This window comes from Salvia splendens, chromosome 8 (assembly GCF_004379255.2).
Source record: "Salvia splendens isolate huo1 chromosome 8, SspV2, whole genome shotgun sequence".
Taxonomy (NCBI): domain Eukaryota; kingdom Viridiplantae; phylum Streptophyta; class Magnoliopsida; order Lamiales; family Lamiaceae; genus Salvia; species Salvia splendens.
The window spans coordinates 5,863,697-5,888,545 of NC_056039.1; the positions used below are offsets into that span (position 1 = coordinate 5,863,697).

Sequence of the window (24,849 nt, forward strand, 5' to 3'; positions counted from 1 at the left end):
GATTGTCATAGAAGTTTCCTTGTAGAAAGAAACTCTGTTCCAACTGGTTAAGTGCATGAGGTTGCTCCAGATTTGGACATGGAATTGTCCATGTGTTAAATAAGGTTAACTTGAGGGCAAAGGCCTCTCAAGTCCGAATTCTGCCATGGCCTTCACCTTCTCCTTCGCCTTCCAAGTCGGTTTTGGCACATTTGGTAGTGGTTGCAGGTCAGGTCTCATTCATCATAAAGAGAAAAGGTAACACATGCTTGCAGTGTGCAGAAGATATAGAAGAAAAAAAACTAAAAACTAAAAACTTAAGATGAATTGTAGGAGTATTCAAATCGTTGGATTGTCACAACTCACAAACATGTATTGTTAGGTAGTCTAGGAGAGTTAGTTCATAAAATATAATACAACTTAATTGGAATTGGAATTGAAATTAAAAATTTATTGAATTGAATTATAATACAATTCCAAACCTTTTGTTTGGTGAAATTATGTAGTAGTAATTGATAGTATAAAATTTTATTTGAAGAGATTATATAATGTGTGCAAGTGCAGTGTGTGGGTGTGTTATGTGTGCAGTATACCTAAGTGTATAACTATTTGGTATTTCAATAATCTATTTTCATATGGGATTGAAATTGTGAAATTGAAACAATTTAGTTTGATATCAAATATTGGATTTGAATTTGAAGTCTCAAATTCAATAAATTCTTTTTAAATAAAATTTTCATAATCACAATTCAATCTATATATGATTATAATAGTTGGTTGATTTCACATTTTAAATGACAACAAATTGTCAAACAAATCATACATTGTCAACTTAGTCTCATAGTACTTTTTAAAATATGATAAATAAATCATAAAAAAATTAAATTTTTGCAATTATCTCATTCTTTTCTCTTCCGTCAAATTATACGTTGATGTGGCAACCAATTTAAAATACGTGAATAAAACGATGTTTCAACCTTAACTAGACATTGTTGTTTTTTCAAAGCCATTTTATCCACGTATTTTAAATCGGTTGCCACGTCGGCGGGACTAGAGTAGGATGAGATAATTGTGAAAATTTCATTTTTCATGATTTGACCATCTTTCGTGATTTATTTTGTAATTCTCAATTTAAACAATGATGAGCTGGAGTTCGATTTTGTACATATATTGCTCATAGAGCTTGCACTAGAGCTAGTACTACTCCCTCCGTTCCACTTTAGGAGTCACCTTTGAGTTCAGCACGGATTTTATGAAATGTAAAGATAAGTTGATGAAAAACGATAGTGGAATGTGGATCCTACTTTTATATACTCCCTCCGTCCCATGCTACTCGCACTTTTCATTTTAGGCCGTAAATTTGGGATTGATTTTTTTGTGTAATTAAAAAAGAATTTTAGGTGTAATGAGACATCACTTAATAAAAGAGCTCTTAACTTAAACTAACATATTAATTAAATGCATTAATTCTAACTTAAATTATAAATAGTGTAAGGACTTTGTGACGAGCCGAAAAGCAAACGTGCGAGTAGCACGGGACGGAGGGAGTATTAGTTTTATAGTAATAAAATGTGAGTCAAATGTAAAGAAAAGTTGATGAAAAACGATAGTGAAATGTGAATCCTACTTTTATATAGTATTAGTTTTATAGTAATAAAATGTGAGTCGAAAAAGGTTAATGGAATGTGGATCTATTACCATTTATAGAATATTCCAACCGAGACTTTTAAAGTGGGATATCCAAAAATGATAAATTGGAATGTGAAGTATAATTTTATAAAAATAAAAAAGTTTTAACAATTTGACATCAAAATGATTGTTAAAGCTTTCATTTTATATTTCTTAAAGAAGGGAAGAAAAGGAATTCTCTGCTAAGTACTTCTTCCATTCATATGTATTTTCTAAAAAATATAGATATTTATACTTATAGAAAATTGTCTCCTACTCATTATTTATACACATCAATTTATATATAATTTTTATCAATTAATATATATAAATTTATTTATAACTTTTATCGAACATTAATAATAATACATAGTATTACTATATTTTTACGGGATATAGGAAAAACTTTTTTATGGATACTTATTTAATTTAAAAAGTAAAGTGAACACAAAATTTAATTAGGCATTAATCTCCGTAATGCAGAAACACACGGAGAGAGAATCCATAGCCAATTTTCTTCTTGTAATCTGCTGCCAATGCCATTACTGACTTCAACAAATTGTGCTTTCACCTTCATTTCTTATTAGCTTTAATCAGTTTGCTTTCCCTCCCAGTTTCCACCTTACGCTGAAGCAATCACTTATTAGACTTTTCTCAATACCTCCGTGCAACCAAACAAAAGCCTTTTCGATGATTTCACTACCTATTTTCATTCGCCCCTTTCATTCCGATGCTGTTCTTCTCGACTTCAATTCGATTTTTTTTTCACCATTTATAGCCAACTGAAACGCAAATGAAGAATTAGAGCTTTCAATATAAGTTGTGATTTGGCTAATATTGTCCCAAGTTGAGTCTGGAAGGGACAAGTTCATGACATTGGAATTGAAAAATATTGATGTTGGGTATGGATTATCTTCAAATAATTTCCTCTTTTTGATTAGGTATTTATGAACTCTTTGTGCACATATCATTTGTTGTCATGATTATTATTGGTTAAAACTGTTGTGCGGTCTCGGTTATAAATAAATTTTGTGGCTTCTGGTGTGTGTGTGTTTATTTTATTTTTTGTAGGTTTTGGGGAAGAGGCTAGGTCTACAGGAATCATATCTAGACCAATGCTACTTGTCTGTCTGTTGCTGATACTGATCATTACACCCCAATTTGAATGGAGACAGCAATTACTAAGTGACATGGATACGAATCCGGCATAGTCTCACAGCATCATCCACTACGATGTCCCCACTGTTCCTTAAATTACTATTTGAGGATTTCACTGTATTTTATTCCTCCATCCCTTAATTAAGAGACGGAACCTGCAACGCTCCGTCTCTTAATCGTCCCTTAAATTACTATTCATTCAATTTCATTTTTTATTTTTTTTCCAACTCAATTCAATTAAAACAAACACACTTTAATAAAAAACAAACTTCATTAAAATTAAAACAACATTAAAATTTAAAAAAATAGAAAAAAGACATAATTAAAATCCTAAAAAAAATAAAAATGACATAATTTAATTTTCTCCGCCAAAGTTTTCTCAAATGTGCTCAATTAGATCCTATTGGAGTTGGGCATGGGCGCTAGAGTCACGTGTCCTTGCCCGAATAGACAACCGTTCTTGTATTGACGGATGCGCTCCACTTCGCGGAGGACTACTTGCGGTTGAGCTTCCAGGGGATTCGGGGTCGAACCAATTTCCCGCCTCGGGTCCTTCGTCTTGGACAACCATGTTATGCAAGATTATGCACGTATACATGATGTCGATCATGCTCTCCATGAACCACGAACGAGCCGGGGCTTTGATGATGTTGAAGCGTGCTTGAAGAACCCTGAAAGCCCTCTCCACATCCTTGCAAGCAGCCTCCTGTTTGGCTGCTTCTGCGCAAAAAGAGCATGCTTTGGGTTCGCAGGCCTGCTGCACGTCTTCACGAAGGTCGGCCACTTCGGGTAGATGCCGTCGGCGAGATAGTACTCCATTTTATACAGCCGGTTGTTGGCAACGAAGTTGATGGCCGGCGCTTTACCATCCAAAACTTCGGTAAAGAGATCGGACTGGTGGAGCACGTTTATGTCGTTGTTCGAGCCAGGGACCCTGAAGTACGCGTGCCAGATCCAAAGCCGGTAGTCGGTAACGGCCTCGAGTACAACGGTTGGGTGGGTGCCTTTGTGGCCACTCGTGTGGGACCCCCTCCAAGCCACCGGGCAATTCTTCCATTGCCAGTGCATGCAATCGACACTGCCAAGCATCCCGGGGAATCCGTGCACTTGTTCGTGCAGGTCGAGGAGGAACTGACAATCGGTCGTGCTTGCCCTCCGGAGAAATTCGTCGGTAAAGGCAGCCCGGACGCCTTTGCAGAATTTGAGCAAGCACATGCGCCCAGTGGTGTCTCCGATGTGGAGGTATTCGTCGAACATGTCGGCCGTTTATCCAGTCGCAAGCTGACGGATTGCTGCAGTACATTTCTGCAGCGTCGTGTGGCTGGGACGACCGACCGCGTCGAAGCCTTCTAGGAAGAACTCTTCCCGGGCCGCCAAAGTATTCGCTATGTGGAGAAATAGTGGTTTACTCATGCGGAAACGGCGACGGAAGTAGGTATCTCCCCAAATCGGGTTATCGCAGAAGTAGTCGCGTACTAACTGTGCGGCGGCTTCCTCCCGGTTCCGGTGGATGTACTTCCGGGAGTGTCGTGGGGGCAGCGCGGCTTCCTCCGCCTCTCTTCGTTGATCTTCTTCAAGTGATTGTTCCATTAGTTGACGCATTTGCTCAAAAGGATCTATTTGTTTGAGTTGATTTAAGATGAAATTGGAGTGGTTTATAGAGAGGAATAGATGTGTGTTTGTGTGTGAACTGAGTATGAAATAGGATTATTTATAGAGTAAATAAATCAAAAAATTAAAAAAAAAAGAAAATAAAAAATTAACGGTAACATTACCGTTTGAAAAAAAAATTATTAAAATTTGAAATTATAAAAAAAACGAATTATTGCGTCATCCGTGACGACGCCCACTCGCGGGCCAGCGAGTGGGCGTCACGCATGCATTGGGCGGGCAACCTGGGAGGCGTTCACGCATGCATTGAACGAATAATAAGATTTCAAATAATAAGATATTCTGGGAGGAGGAAGCCGGAAAGGGAAGCACACGCTTGATGGGGTACGTACTAAACAAGCCCAATAGCAGTGACGGCCCATCAGCCCAAAGCCCAAGGAAGAGTATCAGTTCGGCATTACCAAAGAGTTCGGCCCCAGCCTACAGCTCGGTAAAAGCCGACCAATCAAGCTCTACTCTCAGATTGGCAAAAGCTGCTCGGCAATAGTTCAGCAGTTCGGTCCCCAAGGAAGAGTATCAGTTCGGCATTACCAAAGAGTTCGGCCCCAGCCTACAGCTCGGTAAAAGCCGACCAATCAAGCTCTACTCTCAGATTGGCAAAAGCTGCTCGGCAATAGTTCAGCAGTTCGGTCTCATTATTCGACCGAACTGGGAGATAGTGGTGTCAACTCATGCAGGATCTCATGCAGGATAGCGGACCAAACAAAGAGATAGTGGACCCATGCAGGATCTCATGACCTCCACGACATCCACGACCTAATTACTGATGATGTAAGCCACGACCTAGTTAGTGGTGATGTAAGCCACGACCTAGTTAGTGGTGATGTAAGCCACGACCTAGTTAATGGTGATGCAAGCCACGATCTTAGTTCAATGTATAAATAGAACTTAGATCAGATAGGCTAGGAGGAGAGAAAGCTCTCTAGACATCAAATATCATATAGCAAGTCTGTATTTGTAAGCTGGTAAACCAGATCAAGCAATACAATCTTGCCCTCCTTTCTTCCCGTGGACGTAGATTTACCTCAGTAAATCGAACCACGTAATTCCTTGTGTCGTGATCTATATTTATTACCTGCATTTACTACCATCAAAAATTCACCCAACCATCAACGCTCAACATACTCGATCAAGAATATCCACAAGAAGATATCGAATGAAAACAAGCACAAGATGGAATATATATTAAGATTTCAACCATCATGCAGCAACCTGGCCAAATAGGCTCTTGCGTATCTGCTTACAAATGTACAAGATTATGTGAGAGAAGTGAAAATCGTAAAATCGCACTCCTACTTCCTATTTAAATTCAGCAAAAGATGTTCATGCAGCTCATGCCGACGACAACTTTTCTGATGCGAAAGGTCTCTGATGATATCAAGTTGAAATGCACTTTTTTTGTAAATGAAATCTTTACAGCTGAGAGAAAGTTACTGTATGAAAATTAAGAGGTATTTCGTGCATTCTGAACGATGAAGAGAGATTTCCTGAAAGTAAATATGATCTTGAATTTACATTTTACAATTTTGTGTGCGTAGATAACTACAACAGATGGAAAGATGATAAGGTTATCTCATAGAAAATGAAAATGGAGTACCTCTGGTAGCTTTTTCCGGAATACAACCTCCAGTCTAGCATCGAGAGAGTTCTCAAACACAATTTTCCCATCTCTAGAAGCCAAAACTACACCTCCAGAACTAAAACAGAAAACAGGGACAGGGTTACATTTGAGGTAGCTACAATTTTCACAATGAATATCAATCACTTCAATAGCTCAGATACTACATGCTTAACAAGCAGAAGAGTAACATGACTAAACCATTATAGGTAATTGTAGCCCAGAGTTTGTTTAGCTGCATAGTTAGAGTGTCCACTATGGACACGCCGCGGCGGACGGCGTGAAGGAGGGCGGGGCGAGGCGGGAGGCGCGGCGGTCATAGTGGGTGGGGTGGCCGCCGCGAGGGAGGACGCGGCTGGTGGGGGGGAGGGGGGCGGAAGCGGCTTCGCCGTGTGCGGGGCGAGGACGCGGTGGGTGTGAGATAGGCGCGCCTATAGGCACGGCGGCCATAGTGGCGGCCATCCGGCGCGGCGGTTGCCGTTGCAATTTTTTTTTTTTTTTTTCCTTTTTCCTCTATAAATACAACACTTCTCCCCTTATTTTTATCATTTCCACAACAATCATTCAACATCTCATCTCTCTAAAAAATGCACCGAGAAGACGACGAATCACCCGACTCTCAGGAATCGGGATATGGCAGCAATCCATCAAACCAGTCGGCGCATCTCCCAGTCCGCCCCAGTCCGATTGAGGTATAGGATCGCGCATCCCCCAGTCCGCCCCAGTCCCACAGCCCACGGTGCAACCCCACGAGGTATTGGCCAATACTATAGACGTGACGTTGATGCAACAACTACAAGACGTATGCAGGGCGTACGCAGGGGAAACTGACCCGTACGTCAGGAACGTCTACAAGAGGCTCATCAATCGGCTTGAGACTCGACTGGGGTTGGTTGATAATGCGCCTGGGGATACTGCGGCCGGCAGCAGCGAGAGAGGAGGAGGAGAAGACGAAGAAGAGGAAGACGATGAAGCCGACTCCGACACCGAGTAGACGGTGGCGGAGTTTTGTAGTTGTATTTTATTTTAATTATTCGTTGTATAATTTTACCACCTTCCAATACAACGAATATTCGGCCCTAATTACCTCGTTTTCTATTTATTTTACACTGCAATTATTTAAATTACGCTTCATTAAAACGAAAAATATTTTAAAATGAAAATTGATTATAAAATTTGGGGGCTATTGGAGGTGTCCACTATAGTGGCGGAAATAGAATTTTGGGGCTATGAACAAAAATCCGGGGCTATGGACACAAAACTGGGGCGGGGCTATTGGGCGTGTCCACCTTATAGTGGACACCCTTAGCATAAGTTCTTCACATATTTATTGTTATAAAGGTATGGTATAACAGTTTACTAGTTCTTAGTTTTACCAGAAACGGTCATGAGCATTGTGATGAGTAGGAGCAGGTGGAAGGTAGACTTGATCAACTACGATCTCAGGAGAATGAACGTTTGCCTTATTGGCATATTCCTCCTTTGCTGTGTCCAAGATGGGCCCCACATACTGTAAGTCAGATTCACGACAGCGCAATAACACGGATGGTTCTTTTAGCCTCAGCAAACCCTGCAATGCAACAATACCATTAGAGCGACGGCAGATGCATGAGTGCACGAAAAGAATCAGGTAAATATTCAAACATAAATTAATATCTTAATACTAAAAAGTCATATGCACTGTACACCTAATTGCCACTTGATTCCTTAAATGGCTTAGTAAGTTTCTGTCACGTAGAAAGGTTATAGAAATCAAGGCAATGTGGATAAAGAATGGCTATCCAAATAGTGATGAAGCAGATTGTAGAAAAGTGAATGTTGCATTTTGTCTTTCACCGATTTTCACATTCATTACTCCTATAAACATCATCTATATAGCATGATTAAGTAGTTGCACCACCTGCTACAGTGCTACTAGAATAGTTTTGTGAAATTTCAGGGTTATGCACAACCTACTAAAGAACAGCCATTTTAATAGCCATGAAGTAGATTATGAAATCTGAATATTGCATTTGTTCCACACAGATTCACATGTGTAACAGGACTTTGCAACAATCTGCTTAAGGATTGGACGAAACTTCGATAAAATGAAATTTAATGATAGACGCTAAGTTGCTAATAACTACAATATACTCAAGGAATCAGCTCGCCAAACCTGAACAATGAGATCCTTGAGGAGTTTCTCATAGTTTTGCTGGTCACCACCAATGTTTAAAAGCTCCTTTGATGCAGACTCCTTCATGGAATTAACTAAATCATCCTGAGCCTGAAGAACCTTGAGCCGAGAAGCATTCAGCTGCATAGAGTACTCACTGCAAGAACAGAAAACGAGCATAAATTTTATCTCTACACATCCACAATACTGCTAAATACTAATGCGGCCATATTTACTTCAGTACTCTAAGCAAATAATCTTAAGCAGAAATTGATACTCCAAAATTCAATTTAGATCTCTAATTTAATTGGGGAACTACATTGTCCGCAATTTTCTTCCGATCACTTCTGCAGATCATTCAATTACTATCTACATAGTCTAATTCGCACCTAAAACATAGTGCACTGACAAAATCCTGAAGAATTTAGCTACAAAAATAGTTTGACAAACCAAATGAACTCACATTTTCTTCCGAACTTGGACTTGTTTGTCTTTGCGCTCATACTCTTGTCTGATCTTCTTTTTCTCGGCTTCCACTAGCTGCAACTTCTCGATATTGAATTCCTACACAAACAACAAAATCAAATCAACCTACATTTGCAAAAAAAATAACTCAGCGTGTCTGATGAGCAAAATATGGCGATCCGAGATCATATAGAAGCCGTACTTCCTCCGCGGAGACGGAGATCTCGTTCGCCTTCTCCTCAGCCTCTTGGCGGATGAAGCAGACCATCTGCTGGATCTGCTTCGATACATCGGCGTCGTTCATCTTCGGATACGAATGTATTGATAATTTGGGTCGGATTATTCGTTTCTCTGCGAAGAATACTGAAATAGAGATCGCGGGGATAGAACGGATGCCAAATTGATTGGATTCAAAGTGATGGCGATGCTGGTTGATTGCGACGACAGATATACTTTCATGTGACGCACGATTCTGTTTTGCTGTTTTCTCTTTTATTTCGTTTTTGCCCCAAAAGTTGTTCAATTTGCAATAATATACACATGCATGGTAAGAATCGTAAGAATAAGATCATCTACAACAAACATCCAATATGAAATTTTAACATGGTAAGTTTTTGTATTGAATTTGTATAAATCAACAACTTTAGAAATTGGTGAAGTATTGGTTCTATAATTATTTCAATATAAATAAAATCTGCAAAATGGGCAGCAGCTCTACCGGCTCTTAAATTGGTCAAATGTGAGCTATGTATGTGAAAAAAAATTTATTAAAATTTGAAATTATAAAAAAAACGAATTATTGCGTCATCCGTGACGACGCCCACTCGCGGGCCAGCGAGTGGGCGTCACGCATGCATTGGGCGGGCAACCTGGGAGGCGTTCACGCATGCATTGAACGAATAATAAGATTTCAAATAATAAGATATTCTGGGAGGAGGAAGCCGGAAAGGGAAGCACACGCTTGATGGGGTACGTACTAAACAAGCCCAATAGCAGTGACGGCCCATCAGCCCAAAGCCCAAGGAAGAGTATCAGTTCGGCATTACCAAAGAGTTCGGCCCCAGCCTACAGCTCGGTAAAAGCCGACCAATCAAGCTCTACTCTCAGATTGGCAAAAGCTGCTCGGCAATAGTTCAGCAGTTCGGTCCCCAAGGAAGAGTATCAGTTCGGCATTACCAAAGAGTTCGGCCCCAGCCTACAGCTCGGTAAAAGCCGACCAATCAAGCTCTACTCTCAGATTGGCAAAAGCTGCTCGGCAATAGTTCAGCAGTTCGGTCTCATTATTCGACCGAACTGGGAGATAGTGGTGTCAACTCATGCAGGATCTCATGCAGGATAGCGGACCAAACAAAGAGATAGTGGACCCATGCAGGATCTCATGACCTCCACGACATCCACGACCTAATTACTGATGATGTAAGCCACGACCTAGTTAGTGGTGATGTAAGCCACGACCTAGTTAGTGGTGATGTAAGCCACGACCTAGTTAATGGTGATGCAAGCCACGATCTTAGTTCAATGTATAAATAGAACTTAGATCAGATAGACTAGGAGGAGAGAAAGCTCTCTAGACATCAAATATCATATAGCAAGTCTGTATTTGTAAGCTGGTAAACCAGATCAAGCAATACAATCTTGCCCTCCTTTCTTCCCGTGGACGTAGATTTACCTCAGTAAATCGAACCACGTAATTCCTTGTGTCGTGATCTATATTTATTACCTGCATTTACTACCATCAAAAATTCGCCCAACCATCAACGCTCAACATACTCGATCAAGAATATCCACAAGAAGATATCGAATGAAAACAAGCACAAGATGGAATATATATTAAGATTTCAACCATCATGCAGCAACCTGGCCAAATAGGCTCTTGCGTATCTGCTTACAAATGTACAAGATTATGTGAGAGAAGTGAAAATCGTAAAATCGCACTCCTACTTCCTATTTAAATTCAGCAAAAGATGTTCATGCAGCTCATGCCGACGACAACTTTTCTGATGCGAAAGGTCTCTGATGATATCAAGTTGAAATGCACTTTTTTTGTAAATGAAATCTTTACAGCTGAGAGAAAGTTACTGTATGAAAATTAAGAGGTATTTCGTGCATTCTGAACGATGAAGAGAGATTTCCTGAAAGTAAATATGATCTTGAATTTACATTTTACAATTTTGTGTGCGTAGATAACTACAACAGATGGAAAGATGATAAGGTTATCTCATAGAAAATGAAAATGGAGTACCTCTGGTAGCTTTTTCCGGAATACAACCTCCAGTCTAGCATCGAGAGAGTTCTCAAACACAATTTTCCCATCTCTAGAAGCCAAAACTACACCTCCAGAACTAAAACAGAAAACAGGGACAGGGTTACATTTGAGGTAGCTACAATTTTCACAATGAATATCAATCACTTCAATAGCTCAGATACTACATGCTTAACAAGCAGAAGAGTAACATGACTAAACCATTATAGGTAATTGTAGCCCAGAGTTTGTTTAGCTGCATAGTTAGAGTGTCCACTATGGACACGCCGCGGCGGACGGCGTGAAGGAGGGCGGGGCGAGGCGGGAGGCGCGGCGGTCATAGTGGGTGGGGTGGCCGCCGCGAGGGAGGACGCGGCTGGTGGGGGGGAGGGGGGCGGAAGCGGCTTCGCCGTGTGCGGGGCGAGGACGCGGTGGGTGTGAGATAGGCGCGCCTATAGGCACGGCGGCCATAGTGGCGGCCATCCGGCGCGGCGGTTGCCGTTGCAATTTTTTTTTTTTTTTTTCCTTTTTCCTCTATAAATACAACACTTCTCCCCTTATTTTTATCATTTCCACAACAATCATTCAACATCTCATCTCTCTAAAAAATGCACCGAGAAGACGACGAATCACCCGACTCTCAGGAATCGGGATATGGCAGCAATCCATCAAACCAGTCGGCGCATCTCCCAGTCCGCCCCAGTCCGATTGAGGTATAGGATCGCGCATCCCCCAGTCCGCCCCAGTCCCACAGCCCACGGTGCAACCCCACGAGGTATTGGCCAATACTATAGACGTGACGTTGATGCAACAACTACAAGACGTATGCAGGGCGTACGCAGGGGAAACTGACCCGTACGTCAGGAACGTCTACAAGAGGCTCATCAATCGGCTTGAGACTCGACTGGGGTTGGTTGATAATGCGCCTGGGGATACTGCGGCCGGCAGCAGCGAGAGAGGAGGAGGAGAAGACGAAGAAGAGGAAGACGATGAAGCCGACTCCGACACCGAGTAGACGGTGGCGGAGTTTTGTAGTTGTATTTTATTTTAATTATTCGTTGTATAATTTTACCACCTTCCAATACAACGAATATTCGGCCCTAATTACCTCGTTTTCTATTTATTTTACACTGCAATTATTTAAATTACGCTTCATTAAAACGAAAAATATTTTAAAATGAAAATTGATTATAAAATTTGGGGGCTATTGGAGGTGTCCACTATAGTGGCGGAAATAGAATTTTGGGGCTATGAACAAAAATCCGGGGCTATGGACACAAAACTGGGGCGGGGCTATTGGGCGTGTCCACCTTATAGTGGACACCCTTAGCATAAGTTCTTCACATATTTATTGTTATAAAGGTATGGTATAACAGTTTACTAGTTCTTAGTTTTACCAGAAACGGTCATGAGCATTGTGATGAGTAGGAGCAGGTGGAAGGTAGACTTGATCAACTACGATCTCAGGAGAATGAACGTTTGCCTTATTGGCATATTCCTCCTTTGCTGTGTCCAAGATGGGCCCCACATACTGTAAGTCAGATTCACGACAGCGCAATAACACGGATGGTTCTTTTAGCCTCAGCAAACCCTGCAATGCAACAATACCATTAGAGCGACGGCAGATGCATGAGTGCACGAAAAGAATCAGGTAAATATTCAAACATAAATTAATATCTTAATACTAAAAAGTCATATGCACTGTACACCTAATTGCCACTTGATTCCTTAAATGGCTTAGTAAGTTTCTGTCACGTAGAAAGGTTATAGAAATCAAGGCAATGTGGATAAAGAATGGCTATCCAAATAGTGATGAAGCAGATTGTAGAAAAGTGAATGTTGCATTTTGTCTTTCACCGATTTTCACATTCATTACTCCTATAAACATCATCTATATAGCATGATTAAGTAGTTGCACCACCTGCTACAGTGCTACTAGAATAGTTTTGTGAAATTTCAGGGTTATGCACAACCTACTAAAGAACAGCCATTTTAATAGCCATGAAGTAGATTATGAAATCTGAATATTGCATTTGTTCCACACAGATTCACATGTGTAACAGGACTTTGCAACAATCTGCTTAAGGATTGGACGAAACTTCGATAAAATGAAATTTAATGATAGACGCTAAGTTGCTAATAACTACAATATACTCAAGGAATCAGCTCGCCAAACCTGAACAATGAGATCCTTGAGGAGTTTCTCATAGTTTTGCTGGTCACCACCAATGTTTAAAAGCTCCTTTGATGCAGACTCCTTCATGGAATTAACTAAATCATCCTGAGCCTGAAGAACCTTGAGCCGAGAAGCATTCAGCTGCATAGAGTACTCACTGCAAGAACAGAAAACGAGCATAAATTTTATCTCTACACATCCACAATACTGCTAAATACTAATGCGGCCATATTTACTTCAGTACTCTAAGCAAATAATCTTAAGCAGAAATTGATACTCCAAAATTCAATTTAGATCTCTAATTTAATTGGGGAACTACATTGTCCGCAATTTTCTTCCGATCACTTCTGCAGATCATTCAATTACTATCTACATAGTCTAATTCGCACCTAAAACATAGTGCACTGACAAAATCCTGAAGAATTTAGCTACAAAAATAGTTTGACAAACCAAATGAACTCACATTTTCTTCCGAACTTGGACTTGTTTGTCTTTGCGCTCATACTCTTGTCTGATCTTCTTTTTCTCGGCTTCCACTAGCTGCAACTTCTCGATATTGAATTCCTACACAAACAACAAAATCAAATCAACCTACATTTGCAAAAAAAATAACTCAGCGTGTCTGATGAGCAAAATATGGCGATCCGAGATCATATAGAAGCCGTACTTCCTCCGCGGAGACGGAGATCTCGTTCGCCTTCTCCTCAGCCTCTTGGCGGATGAAGCAGACCATCTGCTGGATCTGCTTCGATACATCGGCGTCGTTCATCTTCGGATACGAATGTATTGATAATTTGGGTCGGATTATTCGTTTCTCTGCGAAGAATACTGAAATAGAGATCGCGGGGATAGAACGGATGCCAAATTGATTGGATTCAAAGTGATGGCGATGCTGGTTGATTGCGACGACAGATATACTTTCATGTGACGCACGATTCTGTTTTGCTGTTTTCTCTTTTATTTCGTTTTTGCCCCAAAAGTTGTTCAATTTGCAATAATATACACATGCATGGTAAGAATCGTAAGAATAAGATCATCTACAACAAACATCCAATATGAAATTTTAACATGGTAAGTTTTTGTATTGAATTTGTATAAATCAACAACTTTAGAAATTGGTGAAGTATTGGTTCTATAATTATTTCAATATAAATAAAATCTGCAAAATGGGCAGCAGCTCTACCGGCTCTTAAATTGGTCAAATGTGAGCTATGTATGTGAAAAAAAATTTATTAAAATTTGAAATTATAAAAAAAACGAATTATTGCGTCATCCGTGACGACGCCCACTCGCGGGCCAGCGAGTGGGCGTCACGCATGCATTGGGCGGGCAACCTGGGAGGCGTTCACGCATGCATTGAACGAATAATAAGATTTCAAATAATAAGATATTCTGGGAGGAGGAAGCCGGAAAGGGAAGCACACGCTTGATGGGGTACGTACTAAACAAGCCCAATAGCAGTGACGGCCCATCAGCCCAAAGCCCAAGGAAGAGTATCAGTTCGGCATTACCAAAGAGTTCGGCCCCAGCCTACAGCTCGGTAAAAGCCGACCAATCAAGCTCTACTCTCAGATTGGCAAAAGCTGCTCGGCAATAGTTCAGCAGTTCGGTCCCCAAGGAAGAGTATCAGTTCGGCATTACCAAAGAGTTCGGCCCCAGCCTACAGCTCGGTAAAAGCCGACCAATCAAGCTCTACTCTCAGATTGGCAAAAGCTGCTCGGCAATAGTTCAGCAGTTCGGTCTCATTATTCGACCGAACTGGGAGATAGTGGTGTCAACTCATGCAGGATCTCATGCAGGATAGCGGACCAAACAAAGAGATAGTGGACCCATGCAGGATCTCATGACCTCCACGACATCCACGACCTAATTACTGATGATGTAAGCCACGACCTAGTTAGTGGTGATGTAAGCCACGACCTAGTTAGTGGTGATGTAAGCCACGACCTAGTTAATGGTGATGCAAGCCACGATCTTAGTTCAATGTATAAATAGAACTTAGATCAGATAGACTAGGAGGAGAGAAAGCTCTCTAGACATCAAATATCATATAGCAAGTCTGTATTTGTAAGCTGGTAAACCAGATCAAGCAATACAATCTTGCCCTCCTTTCTTCCCGTGGACGTAGATTTACCTCAGTAAATCGAACCACGTAATTCCTTGTGTCGTGATCTATATTTATTACCTGCATTTACTACCATCAAAAATTCGCCCAACCATCAACGCTCAACATACTCGATCAAGAATATCCACAAGAAGATATCGAATGAAAACAAGCACAAGATGGAATATATATTAAGATTTCAACCATCATGCAGCAACCTGGCCAAATAGGCTCTTGCGTATCTGCTTACAAATGTACAAGATTATGTGAGAGAAGTGAAAATCGTAAAATCGCACTCCTACTTCCTATTTAAATTCAGCAAAAGATGTTCATGCAGCTCATGCCGACGACAACTTTTCTGATGCGAAAGGTCTCTGATGATATCAAGTTGAAATGCACTTTTTTTGTAAATGAAATCTTTACAGCTGAGAGAAAGTTACTGTATGAAAATTAAGAGGTATTTCGTGCATTCTGAACGATGAAGAGAGATTTCCTGAAAGTAAATATGATCTTGAATTTACATTTTACAATTTTGTGTGCGTAGATAACTACAACAGATGGAAAGATGATAAGGTTATCTCATAGAAAATGAAAATGGAGTACCTCTGGTAGCTTTTTCCGGAATACAACCTCCAGTCTAGCATCGAGAGAGTTCTCAAACACAATTTTCCCATCTCTAGAAGCCAAAACTACACCTCCAGAACTAAAACAGAAAACAGGGACAGGGTTACATTTGAGGTAGCTACAATTTTCACAATGAATATCAATCACTTCAATAGCTCAGATACTACATGCTTAACAAGCAGAAGAGTAACATGACTAAACCATTATAGGTAATTGTAGCCCAGAGTTTGTTTAGCTGCATAGTTAGAGTGTCCACTATGGACACGCCGCGGCGGACGGCGTGAAGGAGGGCGGGGCGAGGCGGGAGGCGCGGCGGTCATAGTGGGTGGGGTGGCCGCCGCGAGGGAGGACGCGGCTGGTGGGGGGGAGGGGGGCGGAAGCGGCTTCGCCGTGTGCGGGGCGAGGACGCGGTGGGTGTGAGATAGGCGCGCCTATAGGCACGGCGGCCATAGTGGCGGCCATCCGGCGCGGCGGTTGCCGTTGCAATTTTTTTTTTTTTTTTTCCTTTTTCCTCTATAAATACAACACTTCTCCCCTTATTTTTATCATTTCCACAACAATCATTCAACATCTCATCTCTCTAAAAAATGCACCGAGAAGACGACGAATCACCCGACTCTCAGGAATCGGGATATGGCAGCAATCCATCAAACCAGTCGGCGCATCTCCCAGTCCGCCCCAGTCCGATTGAGGTATAGGATCGCGCATCCCCCAGTCCGCCCCAGTCCCACAGCCCACGGTGCAACCCCACGAGGTATTGGCCAATACTATAGACGTGACGTTGATGCAACAACTACAAGACGTATGCAGGGCGTACGCAGGGGAAACTGACCCGTACGTCAGGAACGTCTACAAGAGGCTCATCAATCGGCTTGAGACTCGACTGGGGTTGGTTGATAATGCGCCTGGGGATACTGCGGCCGGCAGCAGCGAGAGAGGAGGAGGAGAAGACGAAGAAGAGGAAGACGATGAAGCCGACTCCGACACCGAGTAGACGGTGGCGGAGTTTTGTAGTTGTATTTTATTTTAATTATTCGTTGTATAATTTTACCACCTTCCAATACAACGAATATTCGGCCCTAATTACCTCGTTTTCTATTTATTTTACACTGCAATTATTTAAATTACGCTTCATTAAAACGAAAAATATTTTAAAATGAAAATTGATTATAAAATTTGGGGGCTATTGGAGGTGTCCACTATAGTGGCGGAAATAGAATTTTGGGGCTATGAACAAAAATCCGGGGCTATGGACACAAAACTGGGGCGGGGCTATTGGGCGTGTCCACCTTATAGTGGACACCCTTAGCATAAGTTCTTCACATATTTATTGTTATAAAGGTATGGTATAACAGTTTACTAGTTCTTAGTTTTACCAGAAACGGTCATGAGCATTGTGATGAGTAGGAGCAGGTGGAAGGTAGACTTGATCAACTACGATCTCAGGAGAATGAACGTTTGCCTTATTGGCATATTCCTCCTTTGCTGTGTCCAAGATGGGCCCCACATACTGTAAGTCAGATTCACGACAGCGCAATAACACGGATGGTTCTTTTAGCCTCAGCAAACCCTGCAATGCAACAATACCATTAGAGCGACGGCAGATGCATGAGTGCACGAAAAGAATCAGGTAAATATTCAAACATAAATTAATATCTTAATACTAAAAAGTCATATGCACTGTACACCTAATTGCCACTTGATTCCTTAAATGGCTTAGTAAGTTTCTGTCACGTAGAAAGGTTATAGAAATCAAGGCAATGTGGATAAAGAATGGCTATCCAAATAGTGATGAAGCAGATTGTAGAAAAGTGAATGTTGCATTTTGTCTTTCACCGATTTTCACATTCATTACTCCTATAAACATCATCTATATAGCATGATTAAGTAGTTGCACCACCTGCTACAGTGCTACTAGAATAGTTTTGTGAAATTTCAGGGTTATGCACAACCTACTAAAGAACAGCCATTTTAATAGCCATGAAGTAGATTATGAAATCTGAATATTGCATTTGTTCCACACAGATTCACATGTGTAACAGGACTTTGCAACAATCTGCTTAAGGATTGGACGAAACTTCGATAAAATGAAATTTAATGATAGACGCTAAGTTGCTAATAACTACAATATACTCAAGGAATCAGCTCGCCAAACCTGAACAATGAGATCCTTGAGGAGTTTCTCATAGTTTTGCTGGTCACCACCAATGTTTAAAAGCTCCTTTGATGCAGACTCCTTCATGGAATTAACTAAATCATCCTGAGCCTGAAGAACCTTGAGCCGAGAAGCATTCAGCTGCATAGAGTACTCACTGCAAGAACAGAAAACGAGCATAAATTTTATCTCTACACATCCACAATACTGCTAAATACTAATGCGGCCATATTTACTTCAGTACTCTAAGCAAATAATCTTAAGCAGAAATTGATACTCCAAAATTCAATTTAGATCTCTAATTTAATTGGGGAACTACATTGTCCGCAATTTTCTTCCGATCACTTCTGCAGATCATTCAATTACTATCTACATAGTCTAATTCGCACCTAAAACATAGTGCACTGACAAAATCCTGAAGAATTTAGCTACAAAAATAGTTTGACAAACCAAATGAACTCACATTTTCTTCCGAACTTGGACTTGTTTGTCTTTGCGCTCATACTCTTGTCTGATCTTCTTTTTCTCGGCTTCCACTAGCTGCAACTTCTCGATATTGAATTCCTACACAAACAACAAAATCAAATCAACCTACATTTGCAAAAAAAATAACTCAGCGTGTCTGATGAGCAAAATATGGCGATCCGAGATCATATAGAAGCCGTACTTCCTCCGCGGAGACGGAGATCTCGTTCGCCTTCTCCTCAGCCTCTTGGCGGATGAAGCAGACCATCTGCTGGATCTGCTTCGATACATCGGCGTCGTTCATCTTCGGATACGAATGTATTGATAATTTGGGTCGGATTATTCGTTTCTCTGCGAAGAATACTGAAATAGAGATCGCGGGGATAGAACGGATGCCAAATTGATTGGATTCAAAGTGATGGCGATGCTGGTTGATTGCGACGACAGATATACTTTCATGTGACGCACGATTCTGTTTTGCTGTTTTCTCTTTTATTTCGTTTTTGCCCCAAAAGTTGTTCAATTTGCAATAATATACACATGCATGGTAAGAATCGTAAGAATAAGATCATCTACAACAAACATCCAATATGAAATTTTAACATGGTAAGTTTTTGTATTGAATTTGTATAAATCAACAACTTTAGAAATTGGTGAAGTATTGGTTCTATAATTATTTCAATATAAATAAAATCTGCAAAATGGGCAGCAGCTCTACCGGCTCTTAAATTGGTCAAATGTGAGCTATGTATGTGAAAGAGCAACTTCAACATTCATATGAATAAAAATGGCAGAGGTCAAGTGCCCCTTATCAGCATTCTATGCGAACGGCCCCGCTCTCCGACGAGACAAACTTGGGTTTCCGATTCACATTCACCAAGCATTGAACCACGTCCCCAACCTGTAAATCGTTGCAGTCCTCGATCATGAGTCCGCATTCGTTGCCCTTGCCCACTGCATCCACATCCCGCTGCTCCCGCTTCAGAGATGCACAGCACCCTTCGTACACAACTTCCCCGCTTCTAAGAAGTCTTATGATTGAAGCCTTTGTGAGCCGCCCATCCATCACCCTACAACCCGCGATTTTCAAATCCTCTCCTTTGTTTTTGCCCTTTCCCTTAACAGCAAATATGTTGAGCACCTCAGCTTCTCCGCCCACCTGCGTCTCAAGAGTTCCTGGAGCCTTTTCGACAATAAAGTTGCCGATATCCTCCAAAAGATGATAGATCACTTGGTGTAGTTTTATCTACAATACAGTATTGGTCTGAGTCAGTCAAACTAGCCAATTTCTGTTCAAAGTTAGCAGAGGACAATATACCTTAATCTTTGCTTGAGTAGCTGCGAGAGTGACTTCAGCAGGAGGGTTCCGAACATTGAATCCAACAACACATGCATCACAGGCTGCTGCCATATCAACATCAGACTGGGAAACAGGACCAACTCCTGCATGGATGATCTTCAAATAAACCTGTAACGGTGGTTAAATCTATGAGTCCAGGACAGACATACTCAAACCAGATAAATGTCGTTTGTATTTCAAGAATTAAACACAACCTGTGGACTGTTCAAAGTCTTCAATGCATCACTGACTGCTTGAACAGTGCCTTGCACATCTGCTTTCACGATGATTGGGACTTCAACTCTCTTCGACCTCTCCTTTTCATCCGCATTCTCTTCATTTTCTTCACCTTCTAGCATCTCTTGCTCCAGCTTTTGCCTATCATCTTCAAGTTTTTTGAGTCTGTCCTTCTCGGCTTTCTTTTTCCTACCTTCACTGAGCATCTTTGCTCTTTCCTCAGACTCAACAACAACAATGTCATCCCCTGCCATCGGGAGCCCCTTTAACCCTTCAATCTCAATAGGCATGGCAGGCGTAGCCTGTGATATCACTTTCCTTGCCGTGTCCCTTATACATCTAATTCTTCCCCACTCAGAACCTATGACAACATACTTCCCACAAAGCAGAGTCCCTGCCTTCACAATCGCAGTGGCCAGTGGACCACGGCCCTTATCAACCCTTGCCTCAACTACATAAGCTTGGGCAGATCCATCAATGCGTGCCTTAAGATCCATTAGCTCGGCCTGCAGTAGCAAAGCATCCTCCAGATTATCAAGTCCGCTTCCTTTTATTGCAGAAACTTCAACAACCTGTACATCTCCACCCATCTCCTCCAATGGTAACCCTTCAGATGCGAGCTGGATTTTAACTCTTTCAGGATTCGCATCTGGTTTGTCACATTTGTTGATAGCAACAACAATTGGAACATTAGCTGATTTGGCATGAGCAATGGCTTCGAGTGTTTGAGGCATCACACCATCATCTGCAGCCACCACAAGCACCACTACATCTGTAACTGCCGCGCCTCTGGCTCGCATAGCACTAAAGGCAGCATGGCCTGGAGTATCAAGGAAAGTGATGGATGCCCCTGATTGCATGCCAACAACAAATGCTCCCAGATGCTGCGTTATGCCTCCAGCTTCTTTAGCAGCCAAGGATGTTTGGCGAAGGGCATCCAATAGAGACGTCTTCCCATGGTCAACATGGCCCATAACAGTGACAACTGGAGGACGTGGTAACATTTCACCACCTTCATTTGAGTGCATCCGACAAACATTGACCCCAACTTCCTGAAGACAACATCATTTCCAATATGATTATAAACAGGAAAGATATACTACTAAAGAACGTGTACCAACAAATTCTTAGAACCAGTTCAATGTCCAGGGTTTTTGTCTTTAGGTTCTTTCTACAAAGAAGTATTTGTGATGCTGCCTAAAAACAAATAATCAAAGATACGCCTATCTTCATTAGGTGCTGTACTCCCTATGGAATATTCTGAAACCCAAGATTCATTTTAAGAGTTTTACTCATTAAAAATTTAAAATAACCAAAGCCAACATAGCATCTGAGTCCAAGGGATTACCATTGCAACAAGCTCTGCTATGTCAACACTGAGACTGTCAAACTCTGAGTCAGCTTTCTCACCAACATTAGTGATGATGTTCTCAATGGTAGAAATCGACTCTCCACAACGTTTGGTGAGTTCTACAATGGTCATGCCTTCAAATATTTCAATTGTTTTATCCAAAGATTTTCCAGTTCGTGCAAGTTTAGGCGGCACATAAGGGGTCTCAACTGCAGGTTTGACCTCCTTCTTTCTCTTTGAGAACTTCCCACTAGTTACAACTTTCGGTCTCTTTGAACTCTTAAGATCCATGGAATCATCCCCCCTGTGTCTAGCCAGAAGCTCCAAGCTTGCATGAAAATGCCTGGAAAGGGATATTCTATCACCATCCATACATGATATTTAATTTATATGGGGCTAAAGGATATTTTATAACCAACTAATACTTATTTGCAATGATCTCCACAAAGACGATTTCTTATTTCTACAAAGAAGAAGAAGAAGAAATGCATTTGCTCAGATAAGTTATGGCCTCGTTTTTAGAAAATATTACCAGACATGGATACACATTTTTCTAAACTTTCAAATATTTATCAAATGCTCTATGTAGATTCAACTACTTTTACAAAGATGAAAGTTTATAAGATCAATGAAAAACTGCAGTAAAACTAAGTTCACCTCATGTATAAGTGAACCTTTCAAGTATGAAAAGCATCAAATAGAAATGAGACTCTAGTAATATTAACTAAACAAGGCTTGAGATACTAGAACAATTACTTGAACAGATAAATCATACTCCCTCCGTCCCATGCTACTCGCACTTTTCATTTTAGACTCTAGTAATATTAACTAAACAAGACTCTAGTACTATCTTCTAGCTAACACGAACTTATAACTTATAAGGTAAATAAAAAGCAATCATCGAGCTACTAGAACAAGGCTTGAGATACTAGAACAATTACTTGAACAGATAAATCATACTCCCTCCATCCCCCAACAATTATCCACTTTGGTTTCGACACGGGTTTTAAGAAATATAAAGGAAAGTGGGTTGAAAAAGTTAGTGGAATATGGGTCCCATAGTTTTATAATAAAATGTGAGTGGAATGTGGGGCCTACTTACCATTTATGGTAAAAAAAGCGAAAGTGGACAGTTAATGGGGACAGATGAAAACGGCAAAAGTGGACAATTAGTGGGGGATGGAGGGAGTATCTTCTAGCTAACATGATCTTGTAAGGTAATTTGGTAAAGAAAAAGCAATTGTCGAACTACATGCCAATTGCCTAATAAGTAATTATAGAGCTCTGTGCTACGCTGGTGGCACAATTCACAGAGGCGTACTTACTAAAACTGAGTATGCGAGAAGCTAACCGTAATCAAGAATTCTTACTATATTGATTATTAGGTAATGTAGGAGTAATAAATAAAGCGGATTTACATTTACCTAGTTAAACATCTTGTGGCTGGGAATTTGAAATATTTGTCAGCACCTATAATTGCTGCAGAGTTGCCTGAAACAGATTGGGACACAAGCATTAACCAAAAACTAAAGTCAGTCTCAGATAAATAGCTCTTGCCAATTCATCAAATGCTCCAACTCGATACTCCACATGTTGCTGAATGATATAAAAGAAAATTAACTAGACTATAGCCTAGTGCACAAGTTGTAGTTTTCTCCTAATCGATACAAACTTGTAGAAACTGTAATGTACTACAATAAGACAATGGAGCTAGCAGACCAAATGAAAATAAACCTTCAGCGGAAAATAACCACCCATACATCAATGGAACTCAGCAAATAAATAAGCACCGTTTTACCGTGCAAATGTCTGCAGGAAGCAGATAGAACTCTAGCAACATCTTGAGTTTCACATTTTGAAATTGATGCAATAGAACATCTAGTGAATGCTTTACTGAAACTAGCCGAAACACCCTGCAAGAAGATTCAATCCAGTTAGACAGTTTTGCCAGAGACGAAGTTGAAGACCAACAAATAAAAAACTAACAAGAGTCGAAACAATCATAATTTTGATAATTACAAACGAACACAAATATTCGTAAAAAAGGGGATTTGGAGCGACAATGCAAAAAAGGGGTGATTTGACATCCTCAAAACTTTCATTCAGGGAAATGAATTCATAAGGCATCAGGATGGTGGGGAAATAAGCAACCTTTCTCCCTGCAGCCATTCGAGGACAACTAGTTCAATCGCGGGAAATTCATAAAAGAATGAATCTGGGAGTGCGTTGTCTATAGCCGTTCAGGTGTCGACTTGCTGTTGCTAACCGGCGGCGTAAGGATGGAGCTACGAGCATACGGCGACGGAGGTTGGAGCCGAGCCGTGGAGGGATCCAGACTTTAATTCCAATTTTATTCTTTTTTGGTTTTACACCCACACCCACACCCACTTTCTATGTTTAATTATTTTTTTAATTTGTAATTATTCTCATGTTCAAGTAGTTAGGTCATTCACATTTTCTTTAAACTCATTAAAATCTTTTGTTTTGTTTAATTGATCTTAAATATTTACGTTAACTTTCTATCTTCACAGTTTGAATGTTATTTCCTCAAAGTCACAATAAAAAAGTTTAAGGATTCAAATGCTAATAACATGAACCACTTGTGAGATAAGTTTTTTTATTTAATAGAAGTTCACAATATCATAGTACTCCATTTGTTAGGAAATACTAGTAGTTTATTAATGGAATAAGTATATATGTAACCAAGTAATCAAAAGAGATCATTAAAGTGTAATTAATATTAAGTGCATAACTAGATAACAAATCTCAGCTATTAAATCAACACGATCTAGTTCACTATATGAGCGTTTTTATTCACAATATGAATTTGAAAATAAGGAATGAACTAAAACATCATTATATTGAAGGATTTAGTTCAAATTAATGGCATTTTGGTTCACTCCTTCGTGTAGTGAACTAAATCACTCTTACAGTGAACTGAATTCGTGTTCTCTAGTTATGCATTTAAGTAGTGGTTTCCATAGATCATTACTTATGTAAACGTCTCATATAAAAATTTGACATGTATAATGGCTAGCTATTTGTTGATTAAATTTTTAAAAGGTCTTATCCATACGTTCAAAAGTTATGGATCCATTTTTATTTGTTATATAGATAATGCAATCACGTCGATATTGAATCCTAGGCATAACATTTTTGAGTTCAGAATTCTATGCATAATTAAATACATATGTTTCACAGGAGATCTATAACACCCCTCATAATCGTCGATCGAATAAGTGATGCATAATTCTGGTACATAAAGTGTGGTATATTTTAAAATTAAGACTTACTATCACTAATTATCAACTTTTGCAAATTGTATAAATATTTTTTTACAATGCTACACAATAGGTACCTAACATGCCATATTTACCAGGACCAAAGATATAAGTACTCCAAAAGAGTGTATCAGTGACCCGACGAGGATGCAACGCTGACG

General features: G+C 40.4%; 2 protein-coding genes across 3 annotated transcripts; both read right to left on the reverse strand.

Moving 5' to 3' along the window:
• Window positions 1-5,633: 5,633 nt before the first annotated feature.
• LOC121744408 lies at window positions 5,634-18,932 on the reverse strand. 2 transcript variants are annotated; one of them, XM_042137932.1, is made up of 14 exons: window positions 18,683-18,932; window positions 18,479-18,579; window positions 18,016-18,172; window positions 17,237-17,430; window positions 15,840-15,939; window positions 13,596-13,696; window positions 13,133-13,289; window positions 12,354-12,547; window positions 10,957-11,056; window positions 8,713-8,813; window positions 8,250-8,406; window positions 7,471-7,664; window positions 6,074-6,173; window positions 5,634-5,712 (listed from the first exon to the last, which is right to left on the reverse strand). In XM_042137932.1, exons 1-14 carry the CDS (start codon window positions 18,782-18,784, stop codon window positions 5,677-5,679), a joined length of 1,794 nt encoding a protein of 597 aa, XP_041993866.1. In that variant the 5' UTR covers window positions 18,785-18,932; the 3' UTR covers window positions 5,634-5,676. The 2 variants fall into 2 exon arrangements, with proteins under 2 accessions (XP_041993866.1, XP_041993865.1); XM_042137931.1 differs by having other exon boundaries at window positions 5,634-5,963.
• Window positions 18,933-19,071: 139 nt separating this feature from the next.
• On the reverse strand, window positions 19,072-23,776 carry LOC121744407 (translation initiation factor IF-2-like). The gene is made up of 7 exons (XM_042137929.1): window positions 23,559-23,776; window positions 23,206-23,320; window positions 22,832-22,898; window positions 21,405-21,750; window positions 20,035-21,108; window positions 19,799-19,948; window positions 19,072-19,726 (listed from the first exon to the last, which is right to left on the reverse strand). The coding sequence occupies exons 1-7, from the start codon at window positions 23,574-23,576 to the stop codon at window positions 19,292-19,294; spliced, it is 2,205 nt and encodes a 734-aa protein (XP_041993863.1). The 5' UTR covers window positions 23,577-23,776; the 3' UTR covers window positions 19,072-19,291.
• Between the last annotated feature and the right edge of the window lie 1,073 nt (window positions 23,777-24,849).